The sequence below is a fragment of the Protopterus annectens genome, chromosome 14.part0 (assembly GCF_019279795.1).
Source record: "Protopterus annectens isolate FY-2018-M chromosome 14.part0, PAN1.0, whole genome shotgun sequence".
NCBI classification, from domain to species: domain Eukaryota; kingdom Metazoa; phylum Chordata; order Ceratodontiformes; family Protopteridae; genus Protopterus; species Protopterus annectens.
In genome coordinates this window covers 775,440,049-775,453,640 of record NC_056748.1, presented here as the reverse complement: position 1 = coordinate 775,453,640, position 13,592 = coordinate 775,440,049, and the positions used below count along the sequence as shown (strand labels likewise).

The 13,592-nt window shown below is 41.8% G+C and overlaps 1 protein-coding gene across 2 annotated transcripts in view; it reads right to left on the bottom strand.

Moving 5' to 3' along the window:
• Positions 1-353: 353 nt before the first annotated feature.
• Positions 354-13,592, bottom strand: part of PARG (poly(ADP-ribose) glycohydrolase) — a 2,766,579-nt gene continuing 2,753,340 nt past the window's right edge. For both annotated transcript variants that reach the window (XM_044056515.1, XM_044056516.1), the window contains exon 18: positions 354-2,489. In XM_044056515.1, the coding sequence (XP_043912450.1) occupies positions 2,209-2,489 (281 nt within the window). In that variant the 3' untranslated portion in view covers positions 354-2,208. The remainder of the gene's footprint in view (positions 2,490-13,592) is intronic.

Genomic DNA, 13,592 nt, shown 5'->3' with positions numbered 1-13,592 from the left:
AGTTGCTTCCTCAATAACTAAAATGAATACATCTGAAACTCTAGCAAGCCAAATGAAAATGAAAACTAATCTTTTACAAACTGTTTTATAAAATGCTGTAACACATAAGTGATCATTCTGAAGCCAGTTAAGTCTTGTTATTTTTCTGGGTTGCTTCCAATTCCAAATGATAGCTAACAATTTCCACCATTCTCTTAATATTCTCAAAACAGCAGCTTTCCAAAAGATAAGATACTAAAAGTTACTCAAGTTCACACAGCCATATCACTAATAAAAGAACTGACAAATTCAGACTTTGACAGGAACGGTATCCTCTATCAACTGAACCATATTATGACAATCAAAAACAGATAAACAGTAACAAAACTTTATTTAAAATAAACATTCTCCACATTTTAAAAAGTCTTGCTTTATAGATTTCACAATATTTTGCAAAAAAAAAAAAATAACAACTTCAATTGCTTTGCTTGATACCATATTTAAAATCTGATCTCTGGAGTCTCAATTTCTTCAGCAATATCTTTTCATTTACACTGCAAAATAAATGAGCCAGCACTACTCAGATTAAGTATGAATTATCTATTGTTAGTTTAAGGGGAAACAAAGAAGAAAAAATCTCAGTTCAGGAATAACCAACAATTTAGGCTTCGCTTCTGGGCTCTCCAATATACAACTTTGATTTAGTGGTCGTACACTAAAACAAAACAGACAGGTAGTCCAGTAAATTTACATATAAAAAAATTTATATTTGTATCTAAAAACAGCAAATAAGAAATGACATTTAAAATAAGTTTTCACAGCAAGTCTACTCAATAATTTGCATATTATAAAAAAAAAAATTAAGCAATAGTTCACACACACACACACACACACACACACACACACACACACACACACACACACACACACACACACAGACACACAGAGTGTGCAGTAGAACTAACAACAGTTTGTTGACTGAAGCTGATGCCCATAAGGAACTTGTTTCTAAGATTATGGCTTGGAAAGAATAACTGCTTACACATCATCTTTCCTCTGCACCTCTTTTTTTGTTTACTTTGAATTTTTTTATTTTATTTTACTGGTCAACTTCCTACTGCTATAGGATAGTCACTTTGTTTTGTATCTGCTTATGCATATGCCCTAAGTTTTATCAAATGACAACAAGCGGAGTCTCTCTGTGACTCTCAAGAGATACAAAGGCTACTGGTATTACCATCTTCACTTTAACATCTGCAACCCAAGAAGCTTGACATAACCATCTCTAGAGGTGGGGGCCCACTGGTAAGAAAACTCAGAACAGAATTGTAGAATTACTATACCTTGGATATAGCTATGGAGGAAATTAGTGACCATTTGTATAAGATGCATGGTAAAGTGAGAGATGGAGGAGGTGGTCGGTATTATTTTTACTGAGCAGGTTTATCTGCTCACCAGATGTTCTAGTCATACTGCAGCTACACAGGAGTGTATACCCTCCTGGCACATTATTCTTTGACACAAGAATACACACCCTTCATGTGTCTCATTAAAGGTCGTGACAGATGCTCAACAGATACAGCTATATGCCTGCTCTTCTGTTCAAATACAAGAAAGGCTTTGGCATACTCTTCACATTATTCCCACTATTTTCGATGTTCTGTCTTTCCAGGGTATTCTAGTTAAAAGGCATAAACTTAGACAACCACTGTTACTATATCAAGAGAAATATTATGAACTGCATTGTAAAGACCACACTGTAATAAGGGGGGGGGGTGAAAGATAAAATCCTGGTGTCTCCATTAGATACTGTATGAAACCTGCAGATTATGGAAAAAGAAACACAAAATTATGTTTTTATACCTGTCACCACATACAATTCAGTTTAAAATACTAATTACATTATTCCTGAAACAGCCTGCTCATTAACCTGATCCTGTTTCTTTGCATGTACATACAAATTAATTTTATTACAAACTGAACAAGCAGTAATAAAATATAACATTTTTTAAATAATGGAAAGTCAAAGTAAATAATTATCTGAAGATAAATTCCAAATCCTAAAGAAGCATTTTTAGTACATAATATGGCAATACAAAATTTAATTTATACATATATTTATACATTCTGTATGTAATAAGTCCATCTACAGGTTTAAATTAGGTGGTCGTACTAAAGATTTTACAGGTACGAAATTAGTTCTGTAAAATATACGCCAGCCCCTGTTCCTTAATCTTCATCACTACTGTAGACTCCTGAATTTCCACCAGAAGGAGCAGAGACAGAACTTGAACTTGGACCTGGACCTGGAGCAGGAGCAAGACCAGAAAGATTAGGGCCATGACGAGGAAGTGGAGTGGGACCAGGACTGCGTACATTTTCAGTGTCGAACTCTGGATCACTACCCAGGATATTAGAAATGAAGCAGTACAACGTGATGGTGGGACGATCAGTCATGCAGTGCTTACATACTTCATTATAGTATTGCTCCAAAAGTGCATAAATCTTACCTAAATAAAGAAGGGTAGAAATGAAACAATGAGAATTTGAGAATGTAAATCCTCCTTGACTTCTTTCCAATTTTTGCAAGAAAGTATTAATGCAATGATTTGCCTGCCAAACATAACTCATCTCTGAATAATGTAACTGCTGTACAAATCAAGTAAACACCAAACTGCTCTATATTTTACCAGAATACTGTCATTATGGGATCATTTATAAAAAGACTAACAGCTAGAGTTTAGTAATTGAAGACAGAAAAACTGAAACTAACACATCAAAGTATACTATATTCAGCCTGCAAATGCTTAAGAATAACTATTCTGTGTACCTATGCTCAGTTAAGTAATGGGCAAGATTCAGTAGACAGGCAGGAAAACTACAACTGGACAAGTCATCAAGTATTATCTTTAAGTTTCGCAAGTCTACACATTGCAAGAAACAGACACCTCTAACTACTGGAAGTAAAGTCACCCCCAAAAGCTGGATCACTTCTTATAATCATGCACCTGTAGATTAATTTAAGTTCATGCACGATAAAAAGAAGTTATGTACTTACAATAACATTCCATCTGAATTGTTGCTTTTTCATTTGTCTTCAACCTGTGGGTTCAGATCCAACTCAGCCCTATACCACAGCTTTAGGATCTGAAAAATCTAAGCTCCTCCCCTACCCATAATCATCTGATCTCCCTTCATCCCTCTGACAGAGTTTGCTGCTCACAAGGTAACTATTGTTCATCATACAAGGTAAAAAAAAACATGTCCCTGAATAAAATAGAACAAAGAATATTTCAGGAGCTCAAACAGATACAGGGATGTCCACAACAATATCAGTCAGGTCTCCAAAAAAATAATAATTTGGAAGGGGGGTGGAGGGAGGGAAGGTTGAAGAAAAATGAAAAAGCAACAACTCAAAATGTTATGGTAAGCATATAACTTCTTCATCTGAAGTTGTTGTTTTTATTTGATCTTCAACTGTGAGACAGAGTCCCCAGCTACATAACTCTTGGGAGGCCATTATGGAAGGATATTCCGGAGCACAGCAGAAAAAAAGGAGGCCTTGTTCTTGGAAACAATGTCCAGTTTGTAATACGATATAAAACTATGTGAATTTGACCAAGCAGCCACAGAGCAAATATCAATAGGAACTCTAGACCAGAAAACAGCGGAAGTGGATACTGACCTAGTAGAATGGGCTTTGATGGGTACAGGTAAGGGTATTCCTCTAATGGAGTAAACCAGTGAAATGCAACTTGTAAGCCAATTAGCCAGAGTTACTTTGGAAAATGGTTTCCCAAAATTAGTCTTTGAATATGAAACAAATAGCTGGTCAGACTTTTCTGAAGTGTTTAGTCCTATCCAAATAAAAACATAATTGCCTATGTACATCTTGCATATGGAGTTTGTATTATTCCCCTTTGTTTTGGAAACTGGAGAAAAAACTGGGAGATTGATGACCTAGTTAATGTTAGCATCAGATGCAACTTTGGGTAGGTATGCAACGTCACTCTATTCTTGTGGAAGATCAAGTAGGATGGCTTAATAGATAATGCTTGAAGTTCAGACACTCTTTCAGCTGAAGTCATGGCTGGTTCAAACAGAGGCACAACCAACGCTTGAAGACCATGGTAAAGTCCCATGGAGGAGTGGGATCCTTAATGGGAGGGTGAAGAAAAAAGGTGCCCTTAAGGAAAGTTTTGCACAACTTGGAAGAGGCCAAGGATAATAAATTTTCTCCAATGTGAAAGTTCAAGATTGCTGCTAATTGTACCTTCACAGTTAAAAAGTCTAAAACAGCATTAATGGGAGCTGTAAAAGGATCCAGGTGATTTTGGTGAGCCCAAAAGGAAAATTTCTTCAACTTACATATTTTCCTGGTGGAAGCTTTATGTGCTGCAACTAAAATTTCAATAACTGGGAAGAAAGCCTAAGATTTCTAGTCATCAATGGAACTGGAGCAACCAAGTAGTCAATTTCAGGCTGGGTGAGAACACACTGAAGGATGGAACACAAGGTCCGGAAAGGGATCCAGAGTCCATGGTTGGCAAACTAGGTGAGACCAAAGGAAGGGAAACAACACTTGTCAAGACCAAAAGGGAACAATGAGGATTACTTTGCACTTCAACCTCTGAGCTTTCTGAAGAAATTTGGGAATGACAGAAAGAGGAGAGTAAGCATAAAGCAGACCAAGGGGTCAAGCATGGTCCACAGCATCTCTCAGTGATTATCCCTGTGGAGGGAACAGGGCAAAAAACATGCTGCATTTGGGGTTGAAAGGAGACACGAAGAGATCACAGGAAGGTAGACCCCAGTTTTGGAAGATCATGTTTGCCACTGAAAGTTCCAGAGACCACTCGTGAGGCATCAGAATGGTCCTGCTGAGCCTGTCTGCTCGAATGTTTGACTTCCCTGGAATGGCTGGAGGAGACCACCTATTGCCACACCCTCATGGTCTCTCTACATAAGGGGTAAGACTTGGTTCCTCCCTGCTTGTTGGTGTACCAAACAATGGACATGTTGTCTGTTTGAATTGCAATGGTTCCTAGGGGAAGAGAGGTATGAAGGGTTTGCAATGCTAGGAGCATTGCTCTCAAATCCAGAACATTTACATGCAAATTGGTCACTATATCTGACCCAGGTAATGCCCCCCCAAGCTGGGAGGCATTCATGGTCACCATGGCCTTTGGGGGAGGAAGGATAAAGGGACGACCTTGTTCTACAACCTGTGACTGAAGTCGCCAGAGAAGGGATTCCTTGCATACTCGAGATAGTCTGACTGGATGGTTTAGAGGACAATAAAGGAAGGGCCATTGAACTGCTAGAGTCCACTGAAGAACTCTCATGTAGAGATGAGCTGCAGGAACAAGAGTTAGAGTGGCAGCCATAGAGCCCAAAGTTCTCAGAACAAGACAAGCTAGAGGCTTAGGAATGTCTAGAATCTGTTTGACATGAAGTCAAAGTGTGGAAAACTTGTCCAGGGGGAGAAGAGCTAAGCAATGCCTTGTGTACAGACTAGCTCCGATGAAGTCTATCACCTGCACTGGATGTAGATGCAATTTCTTTAGGGTGATGAAGCCCAAGGTTGAGGCTAGCTGAAGTAAGTAATCCCTAGCTTGGAAGATTCAATGCCTGGTGGGAGCAGTGTTGAGCCAATTGTCCAGATAAGGAAACACTAAATCCTTGCAGTGTCAGGTGAGCTGCCAGTACTGCCATGCATTTGGTGAACATCATGGGGGCTGTGATGAGACCAAAGGGGTGTACTCTGAACTGGTAATGATTGGCACCCAGGCGAAGTGGAGAAACCTTCTGGAGCATCTGTTCATTTTTATGTGGCAGTACACATCCTAAAGGTCTACCAAGCACATCCAGTGATCCTTCTGCAGGAACTGCAAAATTAACTGAATTGTGACCATTTGGAACTTTGAATAGGCAAGGGACTTGTTCAGGTTTGTCAGATTCAGAATGTCTCTGAGGTCCACTGTTTTCTAGAGCACAAAAAAAGAATATGGAATAGAAGCCTCATCTGATGATGTCTTGGAGGACGGTCTGGATGACTCTTTCTGAGGAGCTTTGAAATTTCTAAGGTCACAGCATCCCTCTGACAGGGTGGAACATCAGGGAGGGACTTGGTTGGAGAGGAATTTTGGAAAAAGAGTAAGACAACCTTTGGATATGATGCATCAACACCCAACGGTAATCTGTGATGGCTTCCTAGGCTACTGGGTGCAGAGAGAGGCGTCCCTTGACTGCCTCCAGAGATGAGGATCCTTCAGGATTGCTGACTGGGCTTGTCTGAGAAAGAATCTGAAGACCCCTGGTTCATGGAACCCCCTCTGCCACAAGGGTGACATCTGCCATTTGCACCATTTCCTCCTCTGCATCTGGAGGAAAAGTTTCCCTGTGATTCCTGGAAAGAACCTTGAGATCTTTGGAACCACAACTTTTTACCACCACGGTGGTTCCTGGAAAAGGACAGCTGAGGGGTGGCAAAGTCTTCCCATCCTTCTCACTGTGAGAGAGTGCATCTCTAATTGTGGAACCAAGCAAAGATGATCCCTTCAAAGACGCATTAGTAAAAGACACCTTAAAGGGTTCCGTGAAATCACAGAGCCACATCTAGGTGTGATGCCTAATAGCAATGCCTAAACCGACCGCCAGTGAGGCACCCTCTGCCTCATGCGAGATTAGCCTCATAGACGTATTCACTACTGAAAGAAGGGTGGCCATTCTGGAGGAAAAGTTTTTCTGTTCCTCGGCAGACATGGACCTTGGGGCAGGACTAAAGAGCTCCTTTACAGGGTCTCTTCGTAGTCTGGTCACAAGCACCAAATAGTTCACTTCCTGCAAAGCGAAGGTCGCTGAACCATATACCTGCTTACCAAACCTGTCCATTGCTTCATAGTCCCTGTTAGGAGGGTGAAAAGAGCAGCTTTCCTGGGCCAGCTCCTTCTTGGTGGCTGCTGCAACCACCATGGCATTGACAGGGACACCCTTAGTCCAATGAGGTCTATCTGATGGGGTGCAAAGGATCTTGTCTGGTAATTTCAGGATAGGTGTCACTGTGTCAGTCACTTTCCATCCCTGGCGGGAGATGAGATCAATGAGAGGGGTCCACGGGGGGGGGCAAGATGTACATGGGCCTGACCTGAAGGCTTCCAAGAACACTGACTCATCTGGGTCATGGTTTTGGGCAGAACACCCACCCCTTCTGGTGCAGGATTTTCATGATGTGCTCCAAAGGAGACATCTTCAGGTGGGGATCTTGGGGATCCTTTCCCTTCATCCAAGGTAATGTCCTCGGTGAGGGATTCCGGGCAGGAATCCACATGCCTCCTTTTGCACATATGCTTACGATGAACCTCCTCAGTGGGGTGCTCCTGGAAGGTATTGAAGACTCTGGGTGCTCCAGTTAGGAAGAAGTCTGGAAGTTTTTCTGGGTAGGCTGTCCGGGAGGAGACAAAAAGAATGACTCTTGCACTAACTCTCCTCAGGAGGGACCAGGCTCCAAGTAAGGGAGAGTCAAGGCTCTCCTAGGAGTGGAGAAAAACCCTCTCCACCACCTCAAATGCAGAGGGTGACCGGGGATCCGAAGGAACCTCTGCCAGAGCCTAAGCTGTTGGGGGAGAAACCCTACAAGTCCCCACCACTCCTGGATCCGACAGGGGAGTCAGAGCCGAACTATCAAGTGATGAGGCTCAGAGGGGAAAAGACAGCTTCAAAAACTTTGCAGCTAACATCAAATCCTTGGATTCGACACCCACGCTACAGCTCCAAGAACTGCTCCGATCCATGACTGCCGGGGCCAAACTACTCAGGGCAACCGTTGGAGTCAAGGTAATCATACCAGTCGGCTCTGACGTATCAGCTTTCAGGATCCTCGAGTCTGACAACTATGAAGCCTGGGGTCAGATCGGAGAAAGAGAGGTGGAAACAAAGGAAGGCCGGTGGCTACCGGATCCAACAGAGGATGGAGCAGGCAAAACCCCCAGTTGAATTTGTGCCTTCAGAAACCTCATCAGCATCCTGTCAACCTCAGCTTCAGAAAGGCTCCGGGAGGACCTGGTAGAAGAAGCAACAGAAGTCTGCCTGCAGGCTGGTCTAGGGGATAGTAACAATATTGACTTAGGTCTTAAGGAAATCGGCTCCAGAGAGAACCCCTGAGATTACAGCTGGGCAGATTCCTCGCAGACACTCGGATTTGAGAACTTAGGATCAAATGTTTGGGCAGACTTATGAAAAGGCTCACCGGGAAAAGAAGAAGCTCTGAACAGGGATCATTTCTTCTTCTTGTGTTTCTTGGTGTGGGTTTGAGCCCCTGAAGTGGAAGGAGACCCAAAGGAGTAAGAAGAGGGTAAAAGGTCCTTAAGGATGAGTTTATTCCTTCTATCAATCAGCACGCGCTGATTGAAACCAGTACAAATGGCATATGAGGAGTCCAAACGAGTGGCCTCTAAGCAAACAACACACTCAGTGTGGGCATCTGAAAGAGTGATCTTATGCCCAAACATAGCACACTTCTTAAACCCAGTTGATTTATCTGACATACTAAAGGCAGAAGACAAGCAGCTTAGTAAAGGAAAGGGGTTTCTAAGTTAGAAACCTTTTACATTTTTTTTAATACATAAGAAGGAAAAAAGACAGAAAGCAGAAGGAACCATGTAAATAAATGGATCCATGCAGAGATAATGAAAGAGGACGGGGGGGGGGGGACTACAATAGGCAGAAAAACTTAGAAGAAAATTATCAAAAACGTACTCACTAAACCGCAAAGGAGCTCAGACAATCGCAAACCTGATGCTGTTCGAAAACCTGGCAAACGAGATCTGAGGGATCAAGGGAGAGCAGGGCATTATGGGTAGGGAAGGAGCTCAGATTTTTCATATCCTAGAGCTATGGTATACAGGCGAGTTGGATCCGATGTTGGATCTGAACAGACAGGTTGAAGATCAAATGAAAAACATCTTCAGATCTAACATTTCAACAATTAGTCTCCAAGGGAAACAGAACAGTTTCACCTAGGGTCTAAATGCAAAAGAGTTGCTCTCAATGTAAGCCTGCCCAAATACTAGATGACTTGCTCTTGGTATACAAGACTTAATACAGTGTAAGCCTGTCTTACAGATAGGCCTTACACTGGAGTGTCATTTACACTGACAGCAAGTCTTCAGGAATCAAACCATTTGTGCATAATGGCCAAGAATGAGTGGTGGTCTTCCAGCTTACAGTGTCCATCAGAAAGTGCTGCTACAAAAGGATTTACATAGATACCATTGTGAGGGTGTCTCTTGATGGCACCACCAAGGCAGAGTCCTCAAGATATCCAGGGGAACACAATGAGCTCAATGTCTGCCAAGGGTAATGGCAACACTCAATAGTAAAACTGAAGCCAAAGCAAAAAATAGTGAAGGAACCTGTTTTCTGCTGACACTGAGTAATTTCTGTGAGCAGGAAAATGACCCCCTGGAAATTCAACATCTGGAATTTGATGTTACTCAATATGCTCAGTGAAGTGATGCAAGGCGGCTTAAAAAAATACTTGCTGTCCCATTTGGAATAAAGAAGAGATGGGAAGAGAATCCCTGCATTTCTTAAAATGTGGAACAATCTCTACTGTACCTTTGAGTATTAGTGATTAGGATGCCTTCAGGAATGCTACTAGACCAGCTGGTAGTAAAGAACTGTCAAACCAAATGACTCTGAATTCTACCACCTGACAAAAGGACCAGAACCCAATGGTCCTTGGTTACAGTCTTTCAAGCTGGGGAAAACATGGGGTATTGTTCTCCAATGGGTAGTGCTGTGGAATAGTCATGAATGCTGTGTTGGTAGTACCTGTAGGGTCTGCCTACTGGGTGATGTAGTAGGGGAATGGAGGACAATCCCAGCTGACCTTTGAGAGTCTTCTCCATCTTACATGATGGCTCTTGCTTCTTGTGGAGCTTGGCAGACTCAGAAGGAAGAAGCTGGTTCGAGAGTTACATAGACCCTTTGAGGTGGTCAATGCCTGCATCATATTTTGCAGGTTTTCAGCAGAAAGGGGTATCTAGAATGGCATGCCTCAGCCCACAGTTGAAGGAGTACAATTCATGCCTTGTCATTCAGTACAGATTTATTTCTGCTACCATAACCATATCAGAAACACAGCAGACTGCATGAAAACTAACAAAAAGAGCTGTCATAGCAATCTTTTCCAGGGACTCTGACTTCCAAATAAGGAAGCACTGCCAAGTTTTCTAAAGCTAAGTACACAAAGAAGGACTGAAATTGGGAACGGTGAAATACATGAGACATGTAAGGAAAAGGCCAAAAATGGCTACAGAGAACACTTACCCACCCTGACCAAAGCTGTTTGGTGGTAAAGTGGTGGTCTCTGAGACCTATACTCGATGAAGACATCAGACAAAAATCATCCCCAGACTGCTTTGTCAGAATGTCACTCCATTTCACTATTTCACTGAGGGGTTTTAGAGAGCATCTGAGCTCTCAGGAATATAAACAGTAGAATCCTGATGTTCTTAGAACACATAAATTGCATCTTTAAGGGCAGGCTCAGTGGGAAAGACAACTTAATGTTATAACTGTATGCAACCTTCCCCAAATACTGGTTTAGTTTCTTCTGGAGAGAAGGCACAGGAGCTATAGGCCAGTTCACACAGGACTTCATTAAACAGAAGTCCTCTCAAAAGCTGGAGTTATCTGGAAAATAATTACATAGGGAAGAGGTCTCATTGTTCCTGCCAGTTCCAGAAACAAAGACATCACAATCCTCAGAAATCCCTTTGGGGGAAAGCAGTACACTACCCAACTCCAATAGGAAATGATACAAACTCAACAATATATCAAGTAATGAGCCCATGGCAGGACAGTACTGGGAGTCAGGCAAAGAGACTTTGTGCCCTGCTTGACAATAGGTGTGCTTAGTGCTAGCAAATGTTATGACACAATACAATCACAGCATACGTATGGCCTACAATCTGTGATCAGCAGTTTCCCCCAATTACTAGCAAGCAAGTATATTTACTGCAAATCAAGACATAACAACAAAGATGCGCATACATGAATAATAAGTAACACAGAAGTATGTATGTGCCCAGTCTACAGACAAATCCATCATCAGATGACTGATGGAGGTGGTGTTTAGGTTATCTGTGATCCATCAATCAGCATTCATTCATAGAGCAACAGACAAGGTAAGACTGCATATGTTATATCCAGCACAGGGACTTCTTTTCGGATGGGACCAATCAATGGAGAACATTTCAGACAGTAATCCACCAGGGTGGCAGAAGCTGGAGAACAGCCCAAGGAGCAAAGTTTTAAAGGCTGAATCCTGAAGAATAGATGGAGTTGTGGATGAAACACTAATGTTTGGTGAAGTTATGCAGTGATGACCAAGATGAAATGCAAATGCCTGCAGTGGACACATTCTTGACTCAAGCATAGGAAGCACCCACACCTCCAGAAAAGCAGTCTTTAATGGTAGCATCATCCAAAAGACCTGAATGCAAAAGATTATGCACTTGGCAATCTGCCAACAAAGAGTTAGGCAGCTATCAACCATTTTCTTCTTTTCCTTCATTCGTAGAGCAAATGAGATGAACAGCCATCTCCTTAATGTCACACATTATGAAAAAAAACCCACAACACTGACAGTGCATATCCAAGGCATGAAGGGCTCTCTCTGCCCTGGGTTCTGCCTTTCAAAGAAAGTAGAAAGATGACTGGACTGTTTCATGGATATACAGACACCAGTTTAAATCCTAAGGAATACCCAGTCTTTATGTAAGATCGAATATAATTCTCTAAAAGCCGTGGCCTGAAACTTAAACATCTTGTGAGAAGTGATGATTATCTCCCTGAAAAAAAAAAACAAAAGTGTCTTCCCACAAATTAATAACAATCCTCCAATGCTACCAAATTAGCAGCTCTGAATGGAGGTTTGGCAAGATTGTAAGTCACAAGGTTTAGACACCAATGAGTACAAAGGAGGAGAGGGGTGCAATACTCTCTCATAAAACCTGCTTAATCATCTTCTGCTGGGTCATAGTTATGCCACACAGAAGGTTATAAAAGCCCAAAAGAGTTGATTCATGCAGTCTGCTCATGAACTAATAACTAAGGCCCAAGTCAATCATGTATACAAACTCAATAATGTTTAAAATAAATAAGAATCTGCTCAGCTGTGCATACTTTGCATATCCCTGCCATTTGTTTACTGTACAGTCTGCTTTCTGCATACTGCCTGTTTTTTTACTGTACTCTGTATTCGCTGCATACTGTTATTTCTACTTTACTGTCAACAATCTTTTAAATCCTTTTACAGTTACAATTTTGGAATAGGCTCTTTTGAGAATCATCTTCAGACCAATCCATCTACCTGGCTAAGAAACATATAAGTAGACGGGGTCTATATCACATAGTCGAACTGTCATAAGTTCGACTATGTAAATATTGAACTCGGAACTTCGAAATGCAAAAAGTTTGAATGCTCAGAACAGTGATTTTTTTCCCCAGGGAAAAAAAAATTGCTGTTCCGGCACAAAGCAAACAAAAAAACCCCCAGAATACTTCAAACTCTTTCCGATGAGGGGGGGCTTCACCCCCACCCCCCCCCACTTAAATATACCGGCACAAAGCAAACAAAAAAAACCCCAGAATACTTCAAACTCTTTCTGATGTGGGGGGGCTTCACCCCCACACCCCCCCCACTTAAATAAACCCAAACCTTGCTTCACTGCAGCTGACAACCTCCCACATGAATACCTAAAGATAGCTGCTGATGCCGTAGCATGCCCAGTCTCTGTCCTTACCAAGAGATTGATATCTGAATTCTATGTAACCTCACTATGGAAAAAATCCTATATTATACCTCTTTAAAAAGTGGGCATCTTGGCTGACATCTGTAACTTCTAGCCTATTGCAATATTATCTCACCACAGTGGAGAAAATATCAAAGCCGAGGAAACGACCCACGAAATGTTTTCCCTGGGAAAAAATCTGGTGTTCTGCGGCTTCGCTATTTTGAAAGTTCGAACTTCCCAGTTTGAAGTTTCGACGTTCGGACAATTCAACGTTTGAATGTATGATATAGACCCTAAGTAGACATATAGAAATACAAGTGCCTGATATACATTAGGATAATCAGCCAACTGATTAAATGAGGTGTTATATGAATATGATAATACTTCACCCAGGAAAAGAAGCTCCTCCACAAGGAGGTTCAGGACTAATAAGCAGAAAGGTCTCAGAACTACTAAGCAGAAAACTTCCTAACAGCCCCATCTTTTCTGTCACCACAGCTGAAAGATCTAGTAAGATAACCAGATTTTCATCAGGAACCATGCTCTGAGGTGGAACCAGCTATCAGGCTGACTGTGAGGAACAGCCTTGGTTAGGACTGGGACAGTTTACCAAACTAAGGAAGATAAAAACCTCAACAGCTGCATTCTCATCTACCAGAAGGTGAAAAGAATTTGTGCTGGTCTTTTATGAATTTCCAAATGAGGGATGAGACCAACAGGAATTGCAGGAAGGCATCCAAGAATCTTTCATGTCACAGAATGGTAGATGTGTACATATCTACCTCCAACTTGCCCTACTGCACAATGTAC